Source organism: Macaca mulatta, chromosome 16, assembly GCF_049350105.2.
Source record: "Macaca mulatta isolate MMU2019108-1 chromosome 16, T2T-MMU8v2.0, whole genome shotgun sequence".
Classification (NCBI taxonomy): Eukaryota; Metazoa; Chordata; class Mammalia; order Primates; family Cercopithecidae; genus Macaca; species Macaca mulatta.
In genome coordinates, this window is record NC_133421.1 from 88358821 (window position 1) to 88386424 (window position 27604).

Sequence of the window (27604 nt, forward strand, 5' to 3'; positions counted from 1 at the left end):
AACAATTCAGGAGCGACTGACATGGAAAGCTAGGAATGCCGCTCTTCACACCTAACGGTCGTCCCTTCTCAGTCAAGTGGGGTGGTCACCTGGGGGAATGGTCAGGGTAGAATGGGGGCTTGAAGCAAGGAAGAAACATCAGACATGACTACTGTGTGGAAGCACGCGGACCAGCCCGCGGAGACAGACGGACCCACAGACGGGGCCAGCCTGGTGCTTTGCTGTCTGTTTGGTGCCAGTTCGCCAAGCGCCTTCCCTGTAGCCCACCGAGACTCTTCCCTGTTTGTTCCCTGGCATTGTGAGCTCATCTCTGGAAACTGAAATCACACTGAAGATGTGTTGCATTGACTGAAGGCGTATTTCTTGATCTTAATTTAAAACTGACGTTTCACGTTTCTTCTTCTAAAAAAGCGGGAGTGGGGGGGCGGTGCAAAGGCTAAGTTTCTTATCTTTTCTGACTAGGCTCTTCTTAACAGAAGACAGAACCCTCCTCCCACTTTCAAGGTGTTTCGACTGAACTCAAGGTGCAGCTGGAGTGGCACCTCGTGCACAAGCGTCTGCTCAGCACTGCTTTCCTACCTCGAGGGCCCACCCCAGCCCAGAGACGCCACGAACAACAAAGATGGCTTGGGCAGATCTGGAGTTTATTTGCTGCAGTTCCTTGGCGCTAGTTTACAAGGCAAAAACAAACAAACAAAAACAATTAGAATAATTATAATTTCTTAAAAACCCTGTCAACAACTTTCAGTCATTTCTTTATATTTTTGTATTTTGACAAAACTTCTTTTAAACAAATACAAAATAATCTAAAAGGAGAAAAACTATACATAGATTATTTACACCTCTGATAAATAGACTAATACTGACCCATGTGCCTCGCCGTCTAGGAAACACTTGTGAGAACCAGGCCAGGGCCCGGGCCAGCTGGACAGGCTCCAGCGCCAGCCCAAACACGCCCAGACCTTGGCAGGCACCGCCTGGTCCTCCCACCAGAAAGTTCAGGTTTCCAGCCTGGACCCTCTTCTGTCACCCTCACAAGCTCTAGCACAAAAGTGCCTAAAGCCATTCCCTCCAGGTAGGATCTACACAAAGTGGCGGGGACGGGGAGGTGACAGACTGTCCCCCTCCATTCCTCCCACCACTCCTCTGCAAAAGCTATTTCCAGAGATGCTCGCCAACCCTAAAGGATCAGAGGAGCCGTGGCGACACGGCCCTGTGGAAACCCGCAGTTCCTCCACCTGCCTCCTCGCGGCCGCGCCCCGCACCGCCCTGGTCCAGGGTCCTGTGGAGAGGCGGGCCGAGACGGCCAGACAGCCAGCCACCTGCTCTGCCTGGACTGGCATGCTGGCCCTGGCGGAGTGGCAGGAGCTGCCCTGAGAGTCCCTGAGAGAACGGCAGGAAAATGCTGCATGTCATGGCTCCCTTCATACTGTAATGAGGAGGGGCAGGGCCAGCTCACACAGTGCCTGCAGGGGAAGACAGATGCGAGAGGCGGCCCGGTCACCCCCCTCACTCCAGTGCACCCCACGGAGCAGATAAAGGCCCATCTTCCCCTTAGGGGGCCCACCACAAAACGCATCCAGAGTAGTCCAGTTAGGGCCGGTTTTGAGGCAGAAAAAGCTGAAGCCCTACGGGGATCGGGGAAGTCCTACTCCTTCCTCTAGAACGAGGACTGGAGCCTGGGGAAGAGGAAGAAAACCCAAAATGAAACAGATTATCCGGAACCTCTGTCCCGATAACCTTCCTCACAGTTTTGGTTATTAGGTATTTAGCTCAAGGAAAATGCTGACTTTCTACTTTAAAGCCCAACAAGAACTTGGATTCTGAAGGAGGAAAATAACGTAAGCGTCCAGTCAGTTCTCTCCTCTCCTCGGCGCTCCGCAGGCACTTGGGATGGAAAAGCATCCGCGGGAGCTGCCGGACCGCACGCGGCTGCCGGCTGCGCCCCTGGCCAGGGCAGGCCCCCCGAGTCTGACTGTGTCGTCTGAAGGCCCACTGAGCCTTTGCCCTCTGCGCCCTTGACCTCACCTGTCTCTCTCGCCCAGACAAGCACCAGGCAGCGAGCTCCCACAGCACAGGAGAGGCGGGCCAGGCCCTGCCGCGGGCCCAGGCTGATGCCCCTTGGCCACAGCCCCGGGTGCTCTTCTCCAGGGAGAAGCTCCCCAGCGCAGCCAGGGCAGAATGCACCTGAACAGCACTACGTTCTCTCTTAAAAAAAAAAATAGATCTTTATAGTACGTGGCTTCTCTTCCTTTCCACCGTTTTTCTTAACATATAATAATATATGGATACACGTATTTATGGTGCAGGGTTTGAAGACTTCTTCACCGGGACAACCAAGAGGTAAACAGTTGGCTCCAAGCTCTGCTACCAGAACACTGAGCAGAGAAACTGGCCAGGAGGCTGCCCTGCCGACAAGAGCTCTGCCCTGTGAGAGAGGAAGGCTCAGGAGCCCATGCTGGACAGACAGCCGGTCCTCTCTTCCCCAGTGATAATTGCCCACCCTTCTCCCACTTAAAAAAAATAGCAAAAGCTGAAGCTAGTCTCTAGGAATCCAGGGCGGGGCCTGGCAGAGGACGCTGTGCTCGGCAGCAGTGCACCCATGGAGAGGCGGGAGAAGAGCGGGAGCTCCAAGGCCCACGCAGACCCACGCCCTCGGCTGCACGCTCAGTGTCGCTTCGTGGAGGAGACCTTCTTTTTCCGTGCTGCGAGCATTTCGTAGAAAGGGTCCCTGCTGATGGCCGCTCTGGAGCACAGAAAAGGGAGAAAACAGAGACGTGAGGGACAGAATCAGAAGAAACACACCTCCGGGCAGGGGCTTGCTCAGGGGCCCCTTGTGCCCCAGAACCCCTGTCCCACCCCACCATCACTGCAAAGGCCAAGTTAGTGTCGTCCACCCTTGCTGTGTCCACACAGTGACCTAAGGTGACACACTTTGAAAGAGACACAGGAACATGTGACAAGATAATTTTGGGGTTTTTACCTGTTTCAACATAATAATCAATTTACATGTAGGAACAGAATCATGCCACATTCTTGCGGCTATATTCTAATTCAGAGAAAAAAACTGGTGCTTGAGTTTCCATGATGACATCTGGTTTTGCTTTGCAGCAGCGAGTGCCACATAATCAAGCTGTGTCACATGCGGTCCTCCGGCACGGGGTGTGTGATAGCTGGCGTGGTAAATGCAGTGGGGCCTTCCAAGCCCCCCATGTGCACCTGCTCAATAACTAAGGCTCTATGACTCTGCAGGCAGCACTGCCTGGCACGATGCTGCTGGTGGGGGGCCATGGACAGACTGGCTGGACCTGGCTGGGTCTCCAGTGCACAGGGAGGGGGCCCGAGCTCATGCTTGTGCTACAGCCTCAAAGACAGCAGCACAGGCCGTGCCGCGGGCTGGAGCACCTGCAGCAGACTGGCAACACCACAACCCTATGTCTGCCATTCTCGACTTTCAAGAAAGTTATGGTCTAAAAGTCCTGATACTTCATTTCTTTCCAGGGAAGCAGTATCCTAAGTGATGATTCTAAATGTGACTTTGAAAAATGCTTAGTTTTTCTGACTATAGAAGTAAACACCGTATGAAAGACACATGTACAAAACCAGCCAAAACTTTTTTGAAAGACCAGTGAGGGGAGGACAGGGAACCCGCTGGCCAGCACAGTCAAAGCACACCATGATGCTGCAGGGGGAGAGGCAGGCGGTGCTCACACTGGGAGGCGCAGCGGAGCGGCAGGTGCATGCCACGTGGCGGGGGAGCTGGGTACACTCTCAGAAGAGCACATTAAATCAGTGGGAGCGACGCAGATGAATCCATAAATGGCGTCTGCACCACCAGCTATTCATTCGTGAGAACAAACTTACAACCCTTACTTCAAATCTTACACAAAAAACACATTTCATAATGATTCAAGAGTTTTTTTTTTTTTTTTTCCAGTATGTTAAAAAAAGGATACAGGTCCCCCACAACACTGCTGTTTTCTTCCCCAGAACACGGGACTGGTGCCATAACTGGCAGGGGACTCTGAAAGCACCGTGGTGCCGCGTCTGCTCAATGGAGGGTGGGCTGGCCCCTGCTCAGGGCCACACTTCCCGGGATGGCTGTCATGTCAGGGAAGCTGCCAAACCCCATGCCCACTACACGATCTCATTTAATCCTCAAAAGAGCCCCGGGAGGCAGAAATGACCGGTATCACACGGAAGGTAAGTTACCCGCCTACCAGGCACAAGCGCTCAGACAGACAGAGTGAGGACTCGGCACAGCGTGACCTGGCGCCAAATCCTTCCTCTCTTCAGCTAGTTCCTGTTTTCACTGCATGAATTTTCAGATTACTTTTGAGGGGATAAATCATCTATTCCTTTCCCTCCATCACATCATCTTCATCTTCAGTCAGTTTTTAGGTATTTAGCCTGGGTCAAAACCTACACTGGTCTGAGTAGAAATACCAAGATAAAACAAAGGCTAGAGGATATTGCACTCCCTCGGGAACGGGGCTGTAGTGTGGGCGAGAGAAAGCCCGTCACACGGTACACAGAGGACTTACGGGGCCTTGGCATGAACCTGTGGGTACATTCTCCCTGTTTTCCAGGTGAAGTTACAGGCAGCTGAGGAGTCTTTCTCAGGAAAACAGCTGGGTGTACGCTCATGGATGAAGCATCCAGGAGGGAGAGGACAAGGTTGTGCTCTTAGGAGAACAGACCACTGAGAGAAGGCACAGTCAGAATGCTCACTGATGACCCTCGCACAGGGACTGGAGGGACAGCCAGACGGACCAAGTCCCAGGGAACAACATTAAGCAAGAGAAGCCAACTGGCTTTAGAAAGCCATGTTTCCAGATACTTGTCACATCAGGAAATTTCCAGCCCTGTGATACACCTTACATGGCGTGGCCCAGTGGAGCCGACAGAGCCGAGAGCCAGGAGTCACAGGCCTGGACTCGGGAGCTCCATTTCCTAGCTGTGGAACCCTGAGGAAGCTTCTCCCTCCTCCCGGACCTTGGATCACGGTATGTGACTTCCAGCAAATTTCTTAGCCTCTATGGGCCTCAGTTTCCTCATCTGTAGCTAGGAAAATGGTGTCTCACAGGATTCACAAATTATAGAACATGACTACTATCTCCTCTGAGCTGTCACTGTGAGAATGAGAGCAGCTTTGTCAGACATGGAAAGGCCAGTTGAGAAGATGGCATCTGTGCCGGTAGCTCACTCGCCTCCTCCTATTTTGGGTCTATGAGGACACCTGGGGAACCCAGATGGGACATGCTCTCTTACATATGCTGTAATAGCCAAGAATCCAAAGGCCTCCTGGGAAGTCGTCAGCTGGGAACCAGGACGAAGCTTCCCTAAGAATGTAACACTTGCAGCACAGAGATGCGGGCGGCGTGTTTAACCACGAAGACGATGGACACCTGGTGAGGTGAGGGCCGCGTCAGGCGTGCACTTCCCTTTCTCAGCAGTCACTTACTTAATGCACTTAATCCACTCCTCCTTCTCCTCCGGCGTCGGAGCTGAGATCCGATAAACAGTGTGGTTCCCCTCCACCACCCGCCCGTCAGCCTCGGTCTTGCAGGCCTTGATAACTTGGTCTTTATTGTCGGGGATATAAAGCTCAAAGCAGTTCTGAGAATGAAAACAGAGAGGGAGACAGTGAGGCAAAGGAAGCTGCTGACTGAGAAACATGCTGATTTCTTTCCCCAAAGCCCCTTTATTCTGTCCTTCACAAAATACGAGCAATACCTATTTTCCTGTGGAAAAGTGAAGCCTAGACGTGGAATTCTGGAGACTGTAAATTGTATATAAATAAGTCTTGTTAGCAAGCATATCAGTCTGATACGTTAGCTCCACTTCCAATGCATGTAAAATATGCAGAGAACTGCAGGTTACTTAAGACTTTTTAAAGGCAAGCCAGTAATATCATGACAGTCCAAAACAAAGGAAAAATACACAGCAGGTGTCCCAAAGTTACAAGCGAAACAGCCCACTCAAGCATGCTTGCCGCTGCCACTGAAGGAGGGGCAGCTTCCACACCTTATGTGATATTCACCGAGTGAAACTATAAAGCGGACGATGGCACAGGAAGAAGTGATTTCAAGTCTCATCTTTGGCTTGAACAATATAATCAAAAATTAGACTAAATAAAAGCCTGATCACGTGTTTCAGGTTTTTGGTTTTGAGTTTTTAAAAAAATCTTTGGAATGCCCATCCCTTTTCTCCCCTCAAAATATCCCAGCAAAAATACTCACTGGTTTTTTGGAGTCCTCCACTTCCCGGATACTCAGGTTCTCTAAAGGGATGATTCCACGGGGCTCCTTATCCTACAGAACAGTTGAAGAGAGGAAGTCTAAGATCACAGGTGAAGGACACACACTGCCAGATTCCTCCCCGCAACTCATCCGACACTCCTGCCTTCTCCCAGGACATGAAGTTCACAAATCAGCCCAAGGGAACTCCTTCTGTTCTAAACAAGAAGAGCGCCACGAATGTCTGTGGATTGTCAGTATAACTGCAAGTCCTCTGCGAGCAGAAAGCCCAGAAGATTCAACAGACACCTTGAGAGTGTGGCCGGCGGTGACCCGGGCACGGTCCTCAAGCAGAGAGCGGGCCCCTTTCCCTCTTCCCTTTGCCTGGCTCTCCCACTCTTCTCCGAAGCCTCAGTTTTGGGGCAACAACTCCAGGAAGTCTCTCCTAGGTTCACCTTAGCGCCCCTGGTGCCTGGGACTGCAGCTGTGGGTCAGAACATTAACCACTCACTGCCTCTGACCGTCGCCCCACCGCCAGACAGTACAATCCTCAGAGACACCACCATCCTGACAACTCCACCTGCATTTCCAAAGGCACCTCAACTCCTGTCCAGAACAGAGCTGCACCCGCCAACTAGTCCCATCTCATCTGCAGAGGGCACGGCACCGCAGACACTTCTAGCACACGTCTGATGGCAGCCTCACAGTCCCCTGATATCCAGCCAACCCATGGCCAAGTCCTAGCACTGTTAAAAGTCTTTGTATTTGGCCAGAGTTACACATGCACCAACTGTTAAAAACAAAACAAAAACAAAAACAAAAACACAAACAAAAAACGACCAGTTCTATGAGTTCTCTAAAAGTGAAAACGAGTCTTTCAGTCATTTCCCATCCTGAGTAGCAACCATTTCCAACTTCTTCAAGCCAACCTGCTTGGTCTTTACCTCTGTATCTCACCCGTCTCCAAAATACCATATTACAACTGCTGCCTTTTGAGTGCTCGATTTTAGATGTTATCTACAGAAGAAGACTGAGCTCCTCCTCTTACCTGGGCATATTCATATTCCCCATCCTCCTAAATAATGATCTGGTCATCTGAATTAGGGTTATACACAGTGTCTTCATTCAACACCACATTTCTCTTCCAACCTGTGCCATATATAGTGAACTTCCCAATTTTTTCCTTCCTGAAAAGCTTCCTTCCCCACTGGAACCAAAATTAAGGAGGGTGGAGAAGTGGGCTGTTCCTTTGATTTATATTTCTGTGTCCTTACCACCAAAACCAATTGCAAATGGTTAACCTCTTAGCAAAATCTCCTTCCTAATGCTAATTTGTATCAGGCATCCTGTTAATTTTAATTTCTTGAAGTAATTCTTCCTGGAGCCTCTGAAACCTGTTCCAGTCTAGACTAGTTGCCTTGATACCTGGTAAATTGCTTCATCCTTAAGCTCAGCACTCTCCATTCCAGAGTACTCTTCCCTCCTCTCTTGAAACAAGAGGTTTCAAGATCTCTGGTTTCCTACAGTCAAGGCTTTTGTCCTCCACCAGCATCCTGAGAAATGGTGTGTGGGCGGTAATATTTCTGAGATCTCACTTGACTAAGAATGTTTCTATTCGACCCTCACACCTGGCTGCTATCTGGCTGGGCCTAACAGTCTAGGCTGGACGTGACCCTCCTTCAGGACTGGGAAGCCCAGCATTCCTGCCTTCACCATTTAATATCACCCCGTACAAAGCTGTTCCGGTTGCTGGTGCTTTGCACACGACTGCAGTTCTCTGTGTCCTTGGTGTTCTGAGGCCCCTCAGGAGGCAGCCGTGGGGTGCATTCATTTTCAGTCATCATGCAGGGTATTCGGAAAGCCTTCCAACCTGGAAACACATCCGTCATTTGGGGACGTTTTTAAAAATTATTCTGTCAAGGGTTACCTCCTCTTTGTTTTCTCAGCTTCTCTGGAACATGCTAGACTAGACCTCCTGGACTAGTTCTTCTTTGGGGAAAAAAAAGTGTTTCCTTTATTATTTTCCCTCTGCCTTTTTCTTCTTTCTGGGAGATTTTCTTAATGCTTTTCTTCCAACTTTCCATTGAGTTTTCACTTCTACCATGCTTTGAATTTCCAGGAGGGTTTAATTATTATTTTTGTTCCTTGGCTTCATACAGGATCCTGTTCTTGTTTCACAGCTGTAAAGTCACCTGAGATGACTGAGAGTCTCTTTATAGCCAGCGGTGAAGTCTTTCTTCTTCCTGGAGTCCCTCTCTCATCCAAGTTGCTCTTTGGCTGTTGGGCTGCGTTGGTCTCTACTTGCTCTCAGGCTGCAGGAATTCCTCAGGTATCTGGGATTCCTTGGTTGTGCCATTTGAAGAGTGGAAGACTAACAGCTGACTGGGACTCTGAAGCCTGTGGACTGTGACCATCTACAAGGGCCCTCCCACTAGGCTGTCTGCTGGGGAATCTGACTAAATATCCTTACACATCTCTTCTTGGGCAGAGAAGTTTCCCACTCTGTCTGCAAGCTACAGACCTGGCTACCTGTGGTTCTGAGAGCCGAGCGAGGAGAAGCCGGGGGTGGAAAAAGTCCTCAGCATTCAAGAAGCCTGAATTTACCCAACACTCTTGTCTGGGTAAAATGCCCCCACATTCAACCAGGCCTAGGATCCCTCATCCAGAAACGCTTGGTGTCAGTCCCTCCTGTGAGCGAGCACTCAGACTTCTGCCTGGGTGGTGGGGACAGGCCCTCAGGGACATGAGGTGAGGGAGACAACTGGTCTGTTTTCTAAACAGTTCTCAGTCAATTCTGCTTCTAGTTTTTACCCGCACCATTCTCACTTCTAGGGTTTAATTGGTGCCGGCACCTTTTGAGGATTCTGCTGGGTTAACTGGGTTGCGGCATCCCCAGGCGAGCAAGTGGGTGGTCTAAGAGTAATCACACTTCGGACCTCAGTAAGTATGTGACATAAAGTATGCTCTTTGACTGGTGAGGCCTGCGGCATCCACGTTAAATATGCATGGTGCACGTTCTCGATGTAAAATGATTTGAAACCAAGATGATGTACACCCATGGTCTTCAGTCTGGAGTGGGACCAGGTTATAAGAACACCCTCCTGGTCACTGTGATTGGTCACTGGGATTGGTCACTGGGAGAACCCACTGGGGATTCTGATCTCTTTCCTGGCCCTGCCTCTTCCCTGCTCCATCCTGCACAGCGTGGCCCTCCTCGCTCTTCTCGGCACACTTATCCTGCCACTTGAGAATTGGCTCGAGTGAGCCAGCATCGCTGACTGGTGCTCACCTTATCCCTCAGTGCTGGGATGAAAGAGAATGAGAACCTCTGGTGGAAACAACTAAATGTTAAGCTCCTGGGCAGCAATGTAAAAATCCCAAATATTAAAAAGACCCCTGTCTAGAACTTCACGTGGACTCTGGCAGGCCTAAGAATAGGCAGGCTGCACCCTCACTGATGACCCCTGTGTGCCCAATAATCACCCACTTCCGCCGTGAAGAGGGAAATACCCGAGGGCAACGTCTTTGGCTTTTTAAATTTGTCTTTAAGAACACTCATTGTTTTTGCAAAAATAAGAATTGCTTTTTATAAATAACTAAATATTGTAGAAAAGAATACAGGTGAAAGGTTTAGAAATACTCCAAATCCAATCACTCCTAAATTATCATTGCTGACATTAGGTGAAGACGTGTTGTGTGTGTACAGAGAGAGAGGGAAATAGGTTTTATGAAAATGGGATATTTCAAGTAGTAGTATTTTCATAAAACACATTCTATTTTAATTGTTTATAATTTAACAGGGGGGAAAAAGGAAGCAGAAACTGAAGAAGTGTTGAACCTCAAAGTAAATGTTTCTTTACCACAAGAGTTCCTAAGATGACCTTATTCAAGTTAAGACAAAGATGTTTACGAAAATAATCCCAGCACTTTGGGAGGCCGAGGCGGGCGGATCACGAGGTCAGGAGTTCGAGACCAGCCTGACCAACATGGTGAAACCCTGTCTCTACTAAAAATACAAAAATTAGCTGGGTATGGTGGCACATGCCTGTAATCCCAGCCACTCAGGAGGCTGAGGCAGGAGACTCGCTTGAACCCGGCAGGTGGAGGTTGCAGTGAGACGAAATCACACCACTGCACTCCAGCCTGGGTGACACAGCAAGACTGTCTCAAAAAAAAAAAAAAAGACTGTCTCAAAAAAAAAAAGAGGTTTTACTCATTCTCTTAAAAAAATACAACATGCTTCCATTTTAACAACATTTCTTGACTCTGCATTTTAAAAAGTACAAAATCTTCTAATTCTTCACATCGTTCCTCCTCCTACCTCCTGATTTTTATTATCTCACTTTTACATTGCCCAGGTTTATAACATTCATGGTCTGTCCTGCAGCCACAATTTCTAGTTAATTAGTATTAGTTTTATATTTGAGCATATTTTAGTATTAGCTCTATATTTAAGTTTATTTAGCTATTACTTCTTCTTCTTTTTTTTTTTTTTTTTTTGAGACAGAGTCTCGCTCTGTTGCCCAGGCTGGAGTGCAGTGGCCGGATCTCAGCTCACTGCAAGCTCCGCCTCCCGGGTTCACGCCATTCTCCTGCCTCAGCCTCCCGAGCAGCTGGGACTACAGGTGCCCACCACCTCGCCCGGCTAGTTTTTTGTATTTTTTATTAGAGACGGGGTTTCACCGTGTTAGCCAGGATGGTCTCGATCTCCTGACCTCGTGATCCACCCGTCTCGGCCTCCCAAAGTCCTGGGATTACAGGCTTGAGCCACCGCGCCTGGCCTATTACTTCTATATGAGGTATATTTAGCTATTAGTTCTATACTTAAGTATATTTTGGTATTAGTTCCATACTTAAGTATATCTTGGTATTCTGTACTTAAGCTTATTTTAGTATTAGTTGTATATTCAAGTATTAGTTCTGTATTTAAGTGAATAGTTTGATGCTCACTACCAGTCTTTTACTTTCCGGGGCCTTTCTTGTGATTCATTTTCTTACTGGCTGGATTTTTTTTTTTTCAAGAAGTGTTCCAAAGTGCTGCATTTCACATGTTTTCTTCATGAGAGTGCTGCTAGTTGTGCTTTACTTAAATGATAATGTGGCTGGACAAAGGGTCTTGGGTCATTCTTCTCTTCAAAACTGTGCAGACCTTGATACTTTAATTTCTGGGACAAAAAGCTGCTGGAGATGATCTGCTTTTTCCAACAGAATGACCAGAGACTTGGCTCCAAGTGTAATGGTCTAAAGGGGCCAGGCTTTGGAGCCAGCCTTTCTGTAACAAAGTTTCCTGAAATACAGTGTACTCTGATTTGTAGATTCAGGGCATTTTCCTCTTTCTCAGGGAAATAATCTCATGCCACATCATATCTTTGATTTTGCAGGCACCAATCACTCTGGTGTTGGGATCGTCTTCTGTTCTCTGCATCTGCTAGCTTTTCTCTGTTTTAATACTTGTCTTTTTCAGACATAATCTTTGTGATTGGCTCAAGCATTTAGGACCAGGGCAGGGGAGGGAAGATGGTTTGGGATGATTTGAGCACATTACATTTATTATACACTTTATTTCTATTATTACACTGTAATATATAATGAAATAATTATACAACTCATCATAATGTAGAATCAGTGGGAGCCCTGAGCTTGTTTTCCTGCAACTAGATAGTCCCATCTGGGGGTGATGGGAGACAGTGACACCCACAACGTGTTGCTGATGTCCAGGCTACTCTGTAATCACTCTGTGGTCGCTGTCACTGCAGAAAACACTGCTTCACAAAGACAGGATGCTGGGCATGGAAGCAGGCTTTCAGTGCATTTGTGGCAACCTCAGGATATTCCGCCTTGACTTTCATCCAGAATGTATGGAGATTTGAAGTTGTCTCCAACATACTTTTAAGGCCACTGTCATTTGCGATCTCAAGCAGTCGATCCTCTTCTAGCACGGACAAAGTTGATTCACCTGGTTTACTCTCAAATGGGTCACAGATCCATTCCTTCCCAATTTGGGGGTCTTTTGTGGTTGGGAAGTATCGCTCAAGCTCCTCTGAAAGCTGAGGCAGGTGATCATGCGTCCACTGCGGGAAAGAAGGCCCCGGCTCCGTCTCTTTCACAATCTCGCTAATGTCTGAAACGTCAGGAATCCCAGGGTTCACTCGTCACCCCTGTAATTCCAGTTTGGCTTTGAACGTAGCCACTTGATCTGCCGACTGGAACACAGTTGCCGCTCTCCCCTGCAGTGACGGATTGAGTTTGTGAGTAGGTTTAATCTGTCACACAAGTACACAAGTTTCCTGACCTATATTCTGTGTCACTGAAATGTGCTGCTAGTGGTGATGTTTTCTAAAAGAAATCTCTGAAGTGGCTGTTGTAACTCAGAAAGTCTGGCCAGTGATCTGCCTTTAGAAAGCATCTCACTCTGCGTATCAGAGAAGCCATGTGTGCTCTGCATCCAGCTCCTCACAGGGCTGCATGAACAGGCGTGAGTTAGGGCACGTACTTTAATGTGGTTGGTAATTTTAATCACATCCTGCATAAATGTTGTTAAATTCAGGTGACGCTTTTTGGCTAGCCAGCACTTCTCTATGGATGACATACTGCATAGACTCACATTTAGAAGCGACCTCTTTGACCTGAGTAGTGAAACCAGAAAGCTGTCCAGTCACGGCAGCTGCTCTATCCATGCATAGACCAATACAAAACAGAACAGTTCAGTTTCCCTGATATGTAATCATTCAAAGACTTGAATAGCTGCCATGGTGTTGGTTGGCAACTAAAGCACACATAACATATCCTCATGCACATCCCCCTGAAAAATATGTCACAGAAAAACAAACGTTGTTGTCTTGTTGTCAACAGCAGGAGACTCGTCAACCTGAATTGAGTACCACAGTGACTCATTAATCCTCTCGAACAACTGTGCCTCAGTATCTGCTGCTACATCATCAATTCGTCTAGTTATGGTGCTGGCTGAAAGAGCAACACGTGCCACCTTTTGAACTACAGCCTCTCCTAAAAGCTCATGACAAATGTCCTTAGCAGCAGGCAGGATCAACTGTTCACCAACAGCCAGTCCTGGCTTTGGCAATGCGGTTAGACACTAAGAGTGATGCTTCCAGCGCAGATACATTTGATGAAGGGGTGGCCTTCAATAATTGCTTCTGTTCTTGATGTTTACGTTTTTTTCTTTTGAAAACTCCAAAGGCTTGTCTTTTAATGCAGGGTGCTGGGTCTCCATGCGGTGAAGCAGTTTTGAAGCTTTCATGGCTTTGCTGAGTAGTTGGTCACCACATATTCTACAAAGTGGACTTGGCGAATGTGACCAGCTGTGGAAATGAAACTAGAATTGGAGTAGAACTCTAGGCATTTTCTTCACAGTGCAGCTTTCCTTTCATTGGCAGTCTTGGCGTCTTCTGCTGTCTCATCAATGGGTCTCTCTCCCTTTTCACAGAAGCTCTCCGGTGACGTTTGATTTTTACTCATTTTGGCGAGGGTTGGCGGCTGGGCTTACCAAAACCGTGGCTGAGACAAGTACACAATGTGGAAAGAGACGCAGATGGCAGTGGTAAATAAAATAACAGGCGGGCCATGCGCAGACTGAAGTAAGTGCTGGATTCTGACTTAAAGCCTGCCACCAGATACAGCTGTACAACTGAAGTACATCTGTTCACTTGCCACTATAAAGCCTGCCACCAGAGGCAGCCTAATTGTCACTTGCCACTCACTGATAGAGTTTTGATGAGTCTGCAAGCAACTGATGTATTGTTATGGTCTCTGTGCAGTGAAACCTCTCTGCTAACATTCATCCGTATTTGCAGCCACTCCCCAGCACTAGCATCACCCCCTCAGCTCCATCTCAGATCATCAGGCATTAGATTCTCAGAAGGAGCACACAACCTAGATCTCCGGCCCACGCAGTCCACAGTAGGGTTTGCGCTCCTATGATAATCCAATGCTGCCACTGATCTGACGGGAGGTGGAGCTCAGGAGGTGACGTGAGTGATGGGCAGCAGCTGGCTGTCAATACAGATGAAGCTTCTGCCGCTCGCCTGCCACTCACCTCATGCTGTGTGGCCTGGCTAGTAACAGGCCACAGCCTGGTACTGTCCTATGGCCTGGGGTTGGGGACCCCTGTATTTGGGGATGGATATCATGCTCATGGGAGACCCTCCATGGACGGTCTTTCCCATTGAATATACAGCCCTGAGCCTTTAATTATGTCTATAACAGCTGGTTTTTTCACTTTTCCCATTTCCCCAATGTCCACCCAGCAGGAGATTTTACTACTCCTTGATCAGGGATGGAAAAATAACAAGTCCCATTCAGTTTGCTTCCTCCCAGACCTGAGAAACCAGCAAGACTGCCAGGTCTCGTCACATCCCAGGCCGTGAGGTAGAAACCTTGCACACTGCTTCTGACTGCTGCCACCGCCGCTGCTGCGCCCGCTGCTGCCCAGGGCTGAAGTTTACTGAATTCGTTATGCCCCTTCCCCTGCTTGGTTGTTATTTTTCCCTGTTTATTTTTTACTAGTCTATTGCTCTGTTAGGTAATTCTGTGTGGAAGTTTCAATCTACTGTCTTAATTCTGACAGCTCCCTCTCTGTGTCTTAAGAAATTTATTTACTTTCTCAGCAAACTATCGCAAGGACAAAAAACCAAATACTGCATGTTCTCATTCATAGGTGGGAAGTGAACAATGAGAACACTTGGACACAGGAAGGGGAACATCACACACCAGAGCCTGTCATGGGGTGAGGGGCGGGGGAGGGATAGCATTAGGAGATATACCTGATGTAAATGATGAGTTAATGGGTGCAGCACACCAACATGGCACATGTGTACACATGTAACAAACCTGCAGGTTGTGCACATGTACCCTAGAACTTAAAATATAATTAAAAAAAAAAAAAAGAAATGTATTTACTGCTGGGTGCTCATGCCTGTAATCCCAGCACTTTGGGAGGCTGAGGCAGGCGGATCACCTGAGGTTAGGAGATCAAGACCAGCCTGGTCAACGTGGTGAAACCCCATCTATACTTTAAAAAAAAAAAAAAAGCTGGATGTGGTGGCGTATGCCTCTAGTCTCCCAGCTACTTGGGAGGCTGAGACAGGAGAATTGCTTGAACCCAGGAGGCAGAGGTTGCAGTGAGCCGAGATCACACCACCACTGCACTCCAGCCTGGGAGACAGAGCGAGACTCTGTCTCAAAAAAAAAAAAGAAATGTATTTATCTCTGTATTTCCACTGCTTGATAAAATGCTACACTTTGCTGAATAAGTGTGGCTGAATTGAAATAAGGATTAAGGTGACACCACTATGGTGGGCATCATGAAAAACCACAAGATTCTAGCCTCTCGTAGCATTGCTCTAGGATTGTCCAGGACTTAGGAGTACACCACTTAGATGCTTATGTATGTTTCATTTTGACCCAGAGAATAAAGAGACAAATTCAGAGAGGATGCTAAAGACACCATTAGTGTAGATGTCTTCAGAAAAAAGGCAAAATATGGGGCAGAAGGGTGAACAAAACAGAAAAAAATGTACCAAGATGTTCATGGTGGTACTTTGGGGGTGAAGCAGAAAGCAGCTTTCTTTTTATAATTCTGCAGATATTTGAAGTGTATTACTCTCATATGAAAAGACTGCAACAACAGAAAAGCAAAGCCAGTGCAGAACTTGCAGGGCATGAGTTGAGCCCCTACAACACACAAAATCCCGGCCAGAATCCCCTTCAAAGTGATGCACTATCCTCAGTCACCAAACCATCAGAAGGAGCGGCTCTGGCCTGCAGCCTGATGGGCTACGAAGTGCATTCCCCGGGTGAGAAGCTGCATGTGCGTGATGTCCATGGGGATGGCGAACAATGCCAAGTGTCAGACACGACGGAAACCCATCTTCACGCCTCACAGCAGAAAGTGCCAAGGCGTGTACCTGTTTCTTGGTCCTAAATCAGGACTGGTGAATACGGTCAGGATTTCAATGTTTTAAGCCCCATTTTGCTCTAAACTTATTTTAAAAAATACTTCTGAGTCTTAATTTTCTCAGTGGGATCGATGACTTTTGCTCCATGAAGATATACTTGGAGAACAAAAGCAAAGCATTTTCAACTCAACGGCCTTGACTTCAGACAAAAGTTCAATGCCATGGCAGTATGCCCGCTTTGCCCTTACAAATGACCAAGAGAGGTGGCAGAAATGAAAAAGCACCCCATCGCCAGTCCGGTGGGCCACGGTCTCCACACCAAGTGCTATCTTGCCAGGGTTCTGGGTACCTTGCTTAGAGGGAGCTCTGAAAAGAGTTAATTTATGGTTTTTATTCTCTTTGGTTATTATTACAAAAGGGATATACATATCTAAAACACAAATTTGCAGCTGTAAGTCTCTCCCACTGAATAAAACCAACAAAACTTCTTAAAACTCCAGATAATCTCAAATTAACTTTTCCCATCTTACTTCACTTCTTTTTCCCCCACTATGTATTTTACCCCTTGGGCTGTTTCTTCTGAAATCATATTTCTGCTAACCCAGAATAGGTGAATTTTCTAAAATCATGATTATTTCCTTTTTCTTTTCATCTCCCTTTCAGTTAGGGCCACATACTCTTTCTTGGCAACCAATGCAAATTCATTCTTTCTAGCCCGGTTCCAAAACCCATTTCTAGTGCTGCTATTCCATGCTCCCCCTCCTCCAGGCCGGGCGTCTCCTGTCTCACCGGAACCGGATGCCGGCTCTGAGCCCCAGTGCCCTTGGAGGCACGCACATCCTCTCAGGAGGTTCCCCATTCCGAGATTTACCTCAGTTCTTCCACTTTGCTTAAACTCTCCCCCATCCCCCACAGATATAGAAGTGCAAATCCAATGGTCTCCTCAACCGTGTCTGATTAGAGCCACTTGGAACCGAAGGCCTTGTCCATCCCTAGTCTGGAGGCCGAGCAGCAGGCACTCACCGTGGTATACTCAAAGTAGTAAAGGCAGTTGTCAGTCAGAATGAACCAGCGCCTCTTCCAAGTCTTTACCCTGCCACCTGCAGAGCAAAAAGAGATGCACGTTCGACAAGAGACAACCAGACAAGCGCAGGCTCCACGACACACACGACACCCTCTCTTCTCAGAGAGAGTTGGGGGAGAGGCATCAGGAGAACGTGGAGCCCACAACACTGACATCAGTAACAAGACACAGAGCCGAAACAGAAGCGTCTTTCACAAAGTGAAAGCCTGTGGGTACAAGCAGAGCAAGCGCGTCTAGGTGACACCTGGAGATGGAATCAGGACGGCAGGATGAGCATGGGTTTGTGGAGGGAAAACCCAGGGGCAATAATGACATACAATGCAAATTTGCCAGAGTCAGCAAAAAGCCTATGTGGTAGAAATCGCCAAAGAACAGAAAAAGAAGGAAGGGTCAGCACCTAGTGCAGGCTACTCTGCTACGGACAAATAGCCCGGCACATAAGGAGTGTTTCACTGGAAGTGAAGGAAGGAGGAAGCAGGAGGGGAGATGCTGGGAGCCTTCACAATCAAATCCACACTTTCCCTGGAACACGAAGTAAATCCCCGTGGTTCTACTCTCTTCCTCACCTTCATGATTACAGGAAGCTTCTACACTGGCTCTTAACCTTATGTGCTAGTGTCCTGAAAACAAAATCTCCCGAGTCCTGGGTGACAATCACAGCAGAATTCCTTCATCAAGGAAGAATCAACTTGTACTGAGAGGTTGCCTCAGGAGCCTTTTCCATTCTGGGCTTCTCACCTAGAGCTTATAACAGAAACAGCTGGCAAATATAGCCACGGCAAAACAAGCTCTGGTGGCGGTGGCTGGGAGGCTGGCAAGGGCCTCCCTTGGTTCTTTTTAGTATTTCTCAGCACAAAACACTGGGGTCATGGCCAGGCACAGGGGCTCACATCTATAATCCCAGAACTCTGGGAGGTCAAGGTGGGTGGGTCGCTTGAGGTTAGGAGTTCAAGACTAGCCGGCCAACATGGTGAATCCCCGTCTCTACTAAAAATACAAAAATTAGCCAGGGGTGGTAGCACATGCCTATAGTTCCAGCTACTTGGGAGGCTGAAGCATGACAATCGCTTGAACTGGGAGGTGGACGTTGCAATGAGCCAAGATTGTGCCACTGCACTCCAGCCTGGGTAACAGAGGGAGACTCCATCTCAAAAAAAAAAAAAAAAAAAAGCTGGGGTTGGGGTCGTGAAGTTATGCTGAGACAGACATGAAGGAAGGAAAAATTTCCCCAAGCCTATCTGAATGAAGCTACACCTGCTGTCAAATTGGAACCACAGGCTTCCTTTTCCTCCACCTTCCTCTTATCAAGGGAACATTTTCTGAACATGAACCACTCAAAACTTATCCCTAAGGCCTTCACCTGTGAAGCTATGCATGGCATTCTAGAGACACTTCTTGCACCCTGCTCTTTTGCTAAGACTTAACCTACAGACAACATTGCTTCTCCAATCTTCCTAAATGGCAAGAACCATGGGGCATAAATCTCATACCCCCGATCATGCTTTCTCTCTTGCCCTCATCACAAATAGCTGAGCAAAGAGGAGAAAGGTTTTACAGGGACTCTTTCTAACCGCCAGAACCGGCCTGCATGCTCACACCAGAGAAACCTAAGGGGAGTCTGCAAACAATGTTATGGAAAGAAAACGTCCAGTGTAGGTCCTGGCAGACAAATAAAAGGATCACTGGGCTTTCAGGCCAGTTTTTAGCACCCCGCTTGGACGCTGTACTCTAGGCGGGCTTCCGTGACTGATCATTAATTGCAAAGATTCCAAATGACACAGATCTAGGTTATGCGGGGGAATTTGCTGTAAGCAAGCACGTGCCATCCGCCTGCCCATCCTGGGCTGTGTCAAGCAAATTGAGACTCCCTCCCTCCAGTGACTTGTAAGTTTCATGTGAGCCCTTGCCGCTGGTCCCTAAAGGTTAGATGGCATGAATTAGAAGAAAACCATAAATGGATACTATGACATGCATGTGGAAAACAGGAAAGCCTGGGCAGAATTCAATAAGGAGGATAAAGAAGACAAGGACTATATTCAGGACTAAAGCCAATTTATTCTTAAAAAGGAACCCCCTCCACCAATTCAGAGCCTGAGAACTTTGGTCTTCCAGCCTGGCGGGCCATTGGTTGTCCCCAGAGGCTTGGCACAAAGGGAACATCAGCCCATGCTGGCCTCCCATGCGCTCCATCACAGGACAGTACCCGGGGAACCCTTGGGACTTAGGAGATCATGGAAGAAGCGAGTCAGATGCTAAAAGAAACACGATGGAAGGAAATCAAGGAGAAAAAGCAAAGCCGGAAGAAATTCTCTGCCTGATCACAAAAGCTTGGTTATTATCCCTGGACAATTTATTGCATTACAGAGACCTCTACCATAAAGCATCACTGTGGGCCCACGCAGAACATTTCCACGTGGAAAGAAAAGCAGACATGAAACAAGCAGACAGATCAATGCGTGCCTAGGACAGTCCCTGTGGAACTCACAGGACCACCTCCCACTGCACGGCTCCTCAGCCCTCCTGTGCCCTCCCCGAGATATCAAGGCCGGATGCCATCTTCCCCTACAGCTGACATGCCATCTTCCCCTACCTGACAAGTTCCTGAAGCATCTGAGGAAGTGTGCATGTTTGGAGTTGTTCTTTTTAAGTGTAGCTACAGCTCAGGGAATGCTTTGGCACAAATCTGAGGTGTCTTGGGCTAGGAAAACATGTTTCCCCAAACCAGCAAATGGAGAGGAGACACCAAAAACATAACTAGGAGAGCAATTCAGGGCTTTAATGAGGACTCGCTGAAAAAGCGAGGGAGCGAAACAAAACATAAAAACAGAGCCCAGGCTGTAATGCCCTTCTCTCATCCCCACGAAATTAAACACGAGGACTTCAGGGAGGGTTTTTGGGTTTGGAGTTGTTTTTTCACCTTCACTCGGTGTCATTTTGAGTTTAGGACACGCCATTTCCCCTTTTTGTCCAAAGGTAAATGTCTTAAATATCGTCTAATTTAATTCTTTCCCTAGTTTGCTTTTCCATCATGGTAAATCAGAAGCTTTCCCTAGCTTTGGGAAGCCAAGACTTTGTTCTTTCTGGAAAAGTCTCAGCTTGAAAAAAGAAATACTTCCTTCTCTTCTTTCTCCTCTTCTCCACGTCAGAGATTAACTTTCAATCAGGCTGATTAATGGATGTCAAATTGAATATCAAACATAGTGCATGTCTTAGCCAATAATTCCAAGTGAAAATGTCGTGGAAACTTCCTCTGCTTTTACAAACCCACTCTTAGAATGTTTTCTTGCATTACTGCATTCAGTAATGAATATAACATATACTCCTCCAAAAAGGAAAAACAAAAATTGCTCCAAACCCCTGATCCTGACCAGTTCCCTAGGGACTGTACAATAAGTTAGAAGCAGCATTAACACTACCACCGGCAATTAAAAAACAAAATAACCAAAAATAACAAAATAAGAAAATGCTGCAGCAATGACAGTGGCCTATGCAGAGCGAGCGAGTAGGCTGAGGGGTTACATACCTCCTGGAGTTTGGGGCAAGGAAAAGGAGAGCCAAAATCATGGAAACATACAAATGAGGGAGAAAAGAAAATTAAAACAAATAAATTAAACCCGATTCCTTAATCTTAAAGTGCAATGTATCAGTCACATTCATGCCTGCCTGGGGAGAGAGCTGAACTAAAAACACTAAACGGGCAAATGATCCCACCACTGTCTGGCACGTGAACGAGGGGCTCTTACATGCCACGTCCCACCTCAGCAAGGCAAGTTTTGGGGCACTACTGAAAACCTGGCCCCAAAGATGCCACAAATCAGCTTTTACAAAGCCAACGTTTATTAGTATGTCCGGAATCAGAGCAAAGAAGGCTAAGATTATTTCAGGGAAAATTAAATGTCTTCTTTAGATGGCTGTCACTTTTTAAAGTGTGTAAGAATGCACACACATATACCCATGAATACACATGTACATATGTGTATACACAAGAATACACATTCTTATGGCTATCTGCATACACAGACATATACACACAGCTCCAGTCGGCTGGAAGCCCTGCCTTCTGCAGCACATAAACACAAAGAGTGATGCTAAGTGTGCTACAATGAAAACACAATATTTGTAGTTTCGAAGGGTTTGATGGAGGTTTAGAAAAAGTAATGCAATGAGCTAAAACTGAGTCCCACACTTGGTAAAATTTCCTCTTTTTTAAAATCTGAAATGCCTCATGAATTTGCATGTCATCCTGGTGTAAGAACCAAGATAATCTTTGTACTGTTCTAATTTTAGTGTCTGGGCTGTCAAAGCTAACACTTAGTATTAGCATTTAAACAAATCTCGCTGGAGGGGAAAGTAAATCCAAACTTGGACACACTTTAAACATTTCCAGTAGGTTTTCTTTTAACTCCATCCACTTGGCAATAGGAATGTGGAAGGGAAGGTTGCCTATGGGGTTAGTAATTTTAGAGCCTTAACTTCAAAGATTCTGCTGGCTTAAATATACATAAAATGATGGCCAATTCAAGAGATATTTACAACTGATGGGTGAAGTGGTGCCATAAGGGGAATTTATGAATTAAGTCATTATGTATAAGCACAAGGACTTGGGATATGCCTTTAAAAGAAAATATAAAGGCTATTGCTATCTGACCTAGTCAGAAATAAAGGACTCCATTTTAGCCTTCCCAGATGTGTTGGTAATGACCAAGAGAGTACTGACTTCTAATCACTGGGGCGAGTAGTTGGGCTGGTAGAGGACGAAACAGCCCCTGCTAATGTGAGAACCCAACTCATCAAAGGCTAAGGCAGAAGGCAACAGAGGAAATACGCTGTTAGTGGCCCCCCAACCAAAAAAAAAAAAAAAAAAGACATCATTATGTCCGGAGAGTCTAGAGCTCTCTCTATATTCTGAAACTATTAATAAAGTAAACACATGTGGACATGAATGTGTATGAAAACCCTACTAATGTTTTTCCTATTGATTATCCTGTCCCCTTCACGGCAAGGCATGACCACAAATCTCAGCAGTACAAGCTCATCACTTCTGGCAGAGGGAAGAGAAATGCATTTTTAGCTTTTCTAAATGAACAAAATAATTAATGTGGCTGATTCAGATTGAAAAGGAGGGGGGGAAAAAAAAGAAAAAAAAAAAAACCGCTGCCCAAGAATGAGTAAGAGTGCTGTGGATTGAGCTGCAGCCAAGGGCTCTAGGCTTGCCATGCACACTGCCTGTGGGGGAGCCAGATGCAGAAGGAAGTGACGATGCACTGGGGCGGGGGCAGGAGCGCCAGGTACAAATCTGTGTGATGGGAAGTAGAAAGATGGACAAGGTTGGCCACCCTCCCAATGGTTATGGGGACAGGGAAGGCAAACGGACCAGGTGCTCAGGGAGCTTCCTTGAAACAAAACCTGGTCAACCAATTCAAGAGTAAAAACGTGGAGCATGAACACATGTGGGCAGTATTTATGGTGGAGTAAAATCTGTCCCCAGCGGTCTGTGTCCCGGGGGGCAATGACTATGAAGTCACTTCCTTTGTGGAAGCGGACCTTTGTTAGAACAGAACTCATACCAAAGTCTCTTTGAAGTCCCCTATAAGCCACCCCCTTTCCCACATGGTGTGTGTGCCCATGAATGTGCGTGAGCATGCATGCACGTGCACGCACACATGCACACACGCATGCACACACACGCACACACACGCACGCACACAGCCTTTCTTCCTAAGTCTCAGCTTTGGGAGCCCTAACTCGGAGACGCACTTACCGAGTTTCAGTAGCCAGCCTTCTCGGTCTGGGTTGAAGAAAGTGTGAGTGAGGTCATTCCCGTCATCTTCTGGGATTTTAAACGGTTCATTTTTTATGCTCTCATAGAGATTCTGGGATAAAAGATGACAATTTATGTCTCTGATTCTAGAAATATTTTTTCTTCCTCCCCTTTCTCTTCATTCATTCCACAAGCATTCATTATATGCCTATAGTAAGCCAAGCCTGCTGGGTGCTGAGACTAAAAGAATATGACCATTTCTGCTTTCAGGCAGCTCACAGCGACAAAATAAATAAGACTTCCCCATTAGGAAAATAAAGACAGCAGCTTGACTTCTATTCAAGCTTTTAGTTTCATATTTACAAACCACTGTCCCCTTCCTGATTCCGTAGCTGGGCCTCACTACCAACTTCTTAATGAAATTCACATGGTTAAATAAATTAAAAGAGGAGGCCCTTGATAAACTGTATGTCTTTTCTTCCTTCCTACAAAAGACGATCCTGTTCCCAGTGAACTCTTTGACTTGAATGAAGGCCACTCTTGCTTGCTTACCCGGAGTAGCTCCTCCGGCAGGTCTCCCCCATCATTGATGCCTCGGTTCATGGCAATGAACCTCTCCACAGTGGGCTTATCTTTGACATTGGGGTTGTGCAGACTGGTGTTCAACATGATGATGGCAAAGGAGAGGACATAACAAGTGTCTAAAGATGAGAGAAAAGCAAAGGGGAGCCGTGTATGCTTAGATGACCAGAAACATCCTACTCACAAGAGCAAGAGATATCAGATGAAACCAGGAATAAAAAACCATGTTCTCAGCCGGGTGCGGCGGCTCACGCCTGTAATCCCAGCACTTTGGGAGGCTGAGGCGGGTGGATAATAAGGTCAGGAGTTCAAGCCTAGCCTGACCAACATGGTGAAACCCTGTCTCTACTAAAACAGAAAAATTAGCCAGGCATGGAGGTGTGCACCTGCAATCCCAGTGACTCGGGAGGCTGAGGCAGCAGAATTGCTTAAATCTGGGAGGCAGAGGTTGCGGTGAGCTGAGACAGCACCACTGCACTCCAGCCTTGGCGACAGAGCGAGACTCCATCTCAAAAAAAAAAAAAAAGAAAAGAAAAGAAAAGAAAAGAAAAAAAAAACAAAAAAAAAACCATGTTCTCCAAAGAACGGGATGAATCCAGATGAACGGGTACACTCTAGGGCACATTGCTGTCTGAAAGGAGCAAGGCATGAAAAAGTATATAAAGTATTCAAGACTTAAAGCTGTTTATTTTTTCAGATTGGAAAGGAGAATACACACACTGTAGAAACTCTGAAAAACACAGGTATTTTTTAAAAATACGACCTATAATGACCCATAATCCCACTATCTAGCAATAATTTATTTTGCTTTATTTCCTCTACGTAAATGTGTCTAGGTATAACTCATCACATATTTATCTCACCAACATATACTGCAACAAAATTGGAAACAAACTAATACATATATATGCTTTTCTGCTAATCTTACTATCATTCTCCTACGTCAATAAAAATTCTTTGTAACAACATGGGTTTTTTTAGTTTTTGTTTTTCGTTCTGAGACAGAATCTGACTCTGTCACCCCGGCTGGAGTGCTGTGGTGCGATCATAGCTCGCTGCATGCTGTCTTAAACTCCTGGGCTCCAGAGATCCTCCTGCCTCAGCCTCACAAACAGCTGGGACTACAGGCACAAGCCACCACACCTGGTTAATTAAAAAAAATTTTTTGGAGACAGCGTCTTATAATGTTGCCCAGGCTGGTCTCAAACTCCTAGCCTCAAGCAATCCTCTCACCTCGGCCTTCCACCCAAGGTGCTGACATTACAAGTGTGAGCCACTGCACACAGCTCAAATGTGGTTTTTAACAGTTGTGTATTTCATAGTTCAGAGGCACCACAATTTAAATTCACAGTGCTGTACTGTCGGACTTTTGGATTATTTCCAACATTTTACTATTATAAGTATCATTAAATAAATGTTCCTAGGCATGAATCTCAGCCCTTTTGTTTGAGAAATTATCTGGTGCCAAGAAAATAATCCAGTGTAAAATGCCCATCATAAACTAGGATAAATTATTGTATTTACCCGTGGACTGGAACACGCCATTATTGCATTGACAGTATCGCTGGGCAAACGCCTCCATCATACGGTCAATCTTCTGGGCCTCTCCGGGTAGCCGGAAGCTCCACAGGAACTGCCTGAGTGGGTAAAGACAGAGTGCTCCAGAACTCGGGGAGGCGATTTACTTCTCTATCAATTGTTAAACTGCCAATGATTTTTTTTTTCTTTCTTTTTGAGACAGAGTCTCACTCTGTTACCCAGGCTGGAGTGCAATGGCATGATCTCGACTCACTGCAACCTCCGCCTGCCGGATTCAAGCAATCTCCTGCCTCAGCCTCCCGAGTAGCTGGGACTACAGGTGCCCGCCGCCATGCCCGGCTAATTTTTTATATTTTTAGTAGAAACAGGGTTTCACCATGCCGGCCAGGCTGGTCTCAAACTCCTGGCCTCAAGTGATCCACCCGCCTCAGCCTCCCAAAATGCTGGGAGTACAGGCGTGAGCCACCACGCCTGGCCACGGACAATGACTTTTTAACATCAAAGTGCAAAGGGAGCCCTGCTGGGCTTCAGCCTTCTGTTCCTATAACTCTGAACAGATGCAAAGTTGCCATCCACACCACTGTTATTTTAATCAAAAGTAAAATTTTTCTTAGGAAAAAGTGAAAAATTAGGAAGGAAGCCATTCCTACTGAGGAGTGGTTTCCCTCCTCAGAATAATATACAAGACTGAAACACAGATAATGCTCATTTTAAATAAACTCTATTTCCGGAAAACGAGATGGGTGACAGAAAAAGAGAAGACTGTCTTATCAAAGAATTAACAATTGATCCCTTTAGGTCAAAGAAAGACCCACAGCTAACAGGTTTAATTGTGGATTATTTCCATCCAGCTAAATGATAGCACAAAAGATGAAGTCATTACTTACACCTACAGCAGTGAAAATACAGAATGACAGTTTCTTAAAAGGCAGAAGGTAACAAATTTAATAAAAAATTAAGGTTTACTTTTTTTCTTTCCAAAATGAAATGCATAACTACTTATTCCAGGGCAGGAAACTAAAGGATTTTCTAAACTTAAAAATTTAAAAATTTAAGTATTCATCAATTTCTAAAACCTCAAATGTAAGACTCAAAAAGAGTGTTACAGAATCTGCCTCCGGAACGTAACAGAACTGAATTCCCCTTGACCATCCAGTCGTTTCCAGTCAGAGACCAACAGATTTCTTCCCTCCAAAATACTCCAAAATATTCAAAATCATACCCAAAGATATAATTCCAATAAAATGGCACCCAGAACAGACTCATGATCAAAGGGTGGCCTCCCACTCCTTCCAAAGCGGCTCACCTCAAGAATACTCACCGTAGTGCCTGAACGAGATTAAGATCAGTGAACTCGTGCAGCTCCACAAATGCATGAAGAACCTGGATATTAAACTCATCTCTATCGAGAAAAGACAAAAAATGGGAGAGAAAGCAGGAGTCAGACACTGACACTGAGAATCTCCAGCCAGGCCATGTCTCCCACACTCCGTCCTGTGGCTGTCCAGACAGCTACTCTCGCACACTGTCAGCAAGAAGACTGGCTAGCTCTGCTGACTGGCTAAACAAGCTCGATGTCCCCATGACTCCCGGACAGACCCACCACTATTCCCCAGAAAAGCCTCCCCTCAACAGCAGTGTGGCTACAGATGATTTAAGGCAAAAACCCCTCCAAGAACCTAAAGCGTATTTGGGAGTTTGTTTCTTTGTGTCATTCCTGAACAGCCTTCCCTAGCACGCGCGCATCCCCAAGGCCTTGCCTCTCCCCTAGGTAGTCTCCGATGGCTGTCTTGTTGAGCCCTTCGCCTTTGTATAAGAACTGGGCGATGTCTTCACAAGTGTTCTTCAGCAGGTCGTTCTCTATTAAGAACTGGATCCCCTAGAAAAAGACAATGAAGACGCCAATGATGCTTTGCTGGGAAACAGCTAAAAAGAAGAGGAAAGGGCACAGGAAGAAATGGGTGTGGGCGCACTGGAATATTTAATAAATAGTTGCTAGCTGACCTAAAAAGCCGGAGAGTCACAGTTTAGGAACAAGGGCTTAGCGCATAACATTTGCTCTACAAAACGGCAACATGAACTGTAACACTTGGAAAGAAACGTTTTTAGGGTCTATCTGAGCACTATTAAAAAAACCCCATCTAATATGGACCACTTCCCGCTTCTTTCTCACTTACCTTTTTAGGGTCCATATTAAATTTTTTCCTGCCCATGGCTACCTGTTTGTTCCTCTGCATGTTTTTCCTGTAAAACAACCATCACAGCCATTTTAGTACTTCAGGCCATTGGAAAGGCTTGAAAGACTAGTATCATTTCCACATGAGGCCATTGATGTACACAGATTTTTGAAAGATTTATGCAGGAAAGCAACAGGCATAATCCGGTGGAACTATGAAAGGCCAACTGAAACCTGAAGCCTGAACCTGGCTTCAAGCTCATTTGCTCCTTCTACCCTGGATCAGAGGTTTTCTTTTTTTTTTTTGAG

General features: G+C 46.4%; 1 protein-coding gene and 1 long non-coding RNA gene across 9 annotated transcripts in view; one reads left to right on the forward strand and one right to left on the reverse strand.

Moving 5' to 3' along the window:
- Positions 1-627: 627 nt before the first annotated feature.
- Positions 628-27604, reverse strand: part of CYTH1 (cytohesin 1) — a 106127-nt gene continuing 79150 nt past the window's right edge. For 6 of the 8 annotated variants that reach the window (XM_077968917.1, XM_077968918.1, XM_077968919.1 and 3 more), the window contains 10 exons: positions 27297-27363; positions 26880-26998; positions 26441-26521; positions 25105-25217; positions 23551-23699; positions 22999-23110; positions 17177-17253; positions 6243-6314; positions 5465-5619; positions 628-2746 (listed from right to left, as the gene is read on the reverse strand). In XM_077968917.1, the coding sequence (XP_077825043.1) occupies positions 2668-2746; positions 5465-5619; positions 6243-6314; positions 17177-17253; positions 22999-23110; positions 23551-23699; positions 25105-25217; positions 26441-26521; positions 26880-26998; positions 27297-27363 (1024 nt within the window). In that variant the 3' untranslated portion in view covers positions 628-2667. 8 annotated transcript variants of the gene reach the window in all.
- LOC144336010 (uncharacterized) lies at positions 11743-15453 on the forward strand. The gene is made up of 2 exons (XR_013407402.1): positions 11743-15173; positions 15314-15453. It is a non-coding gene; the product is annotated as an uncharacterized LOC144336010 (long non-coding RNA).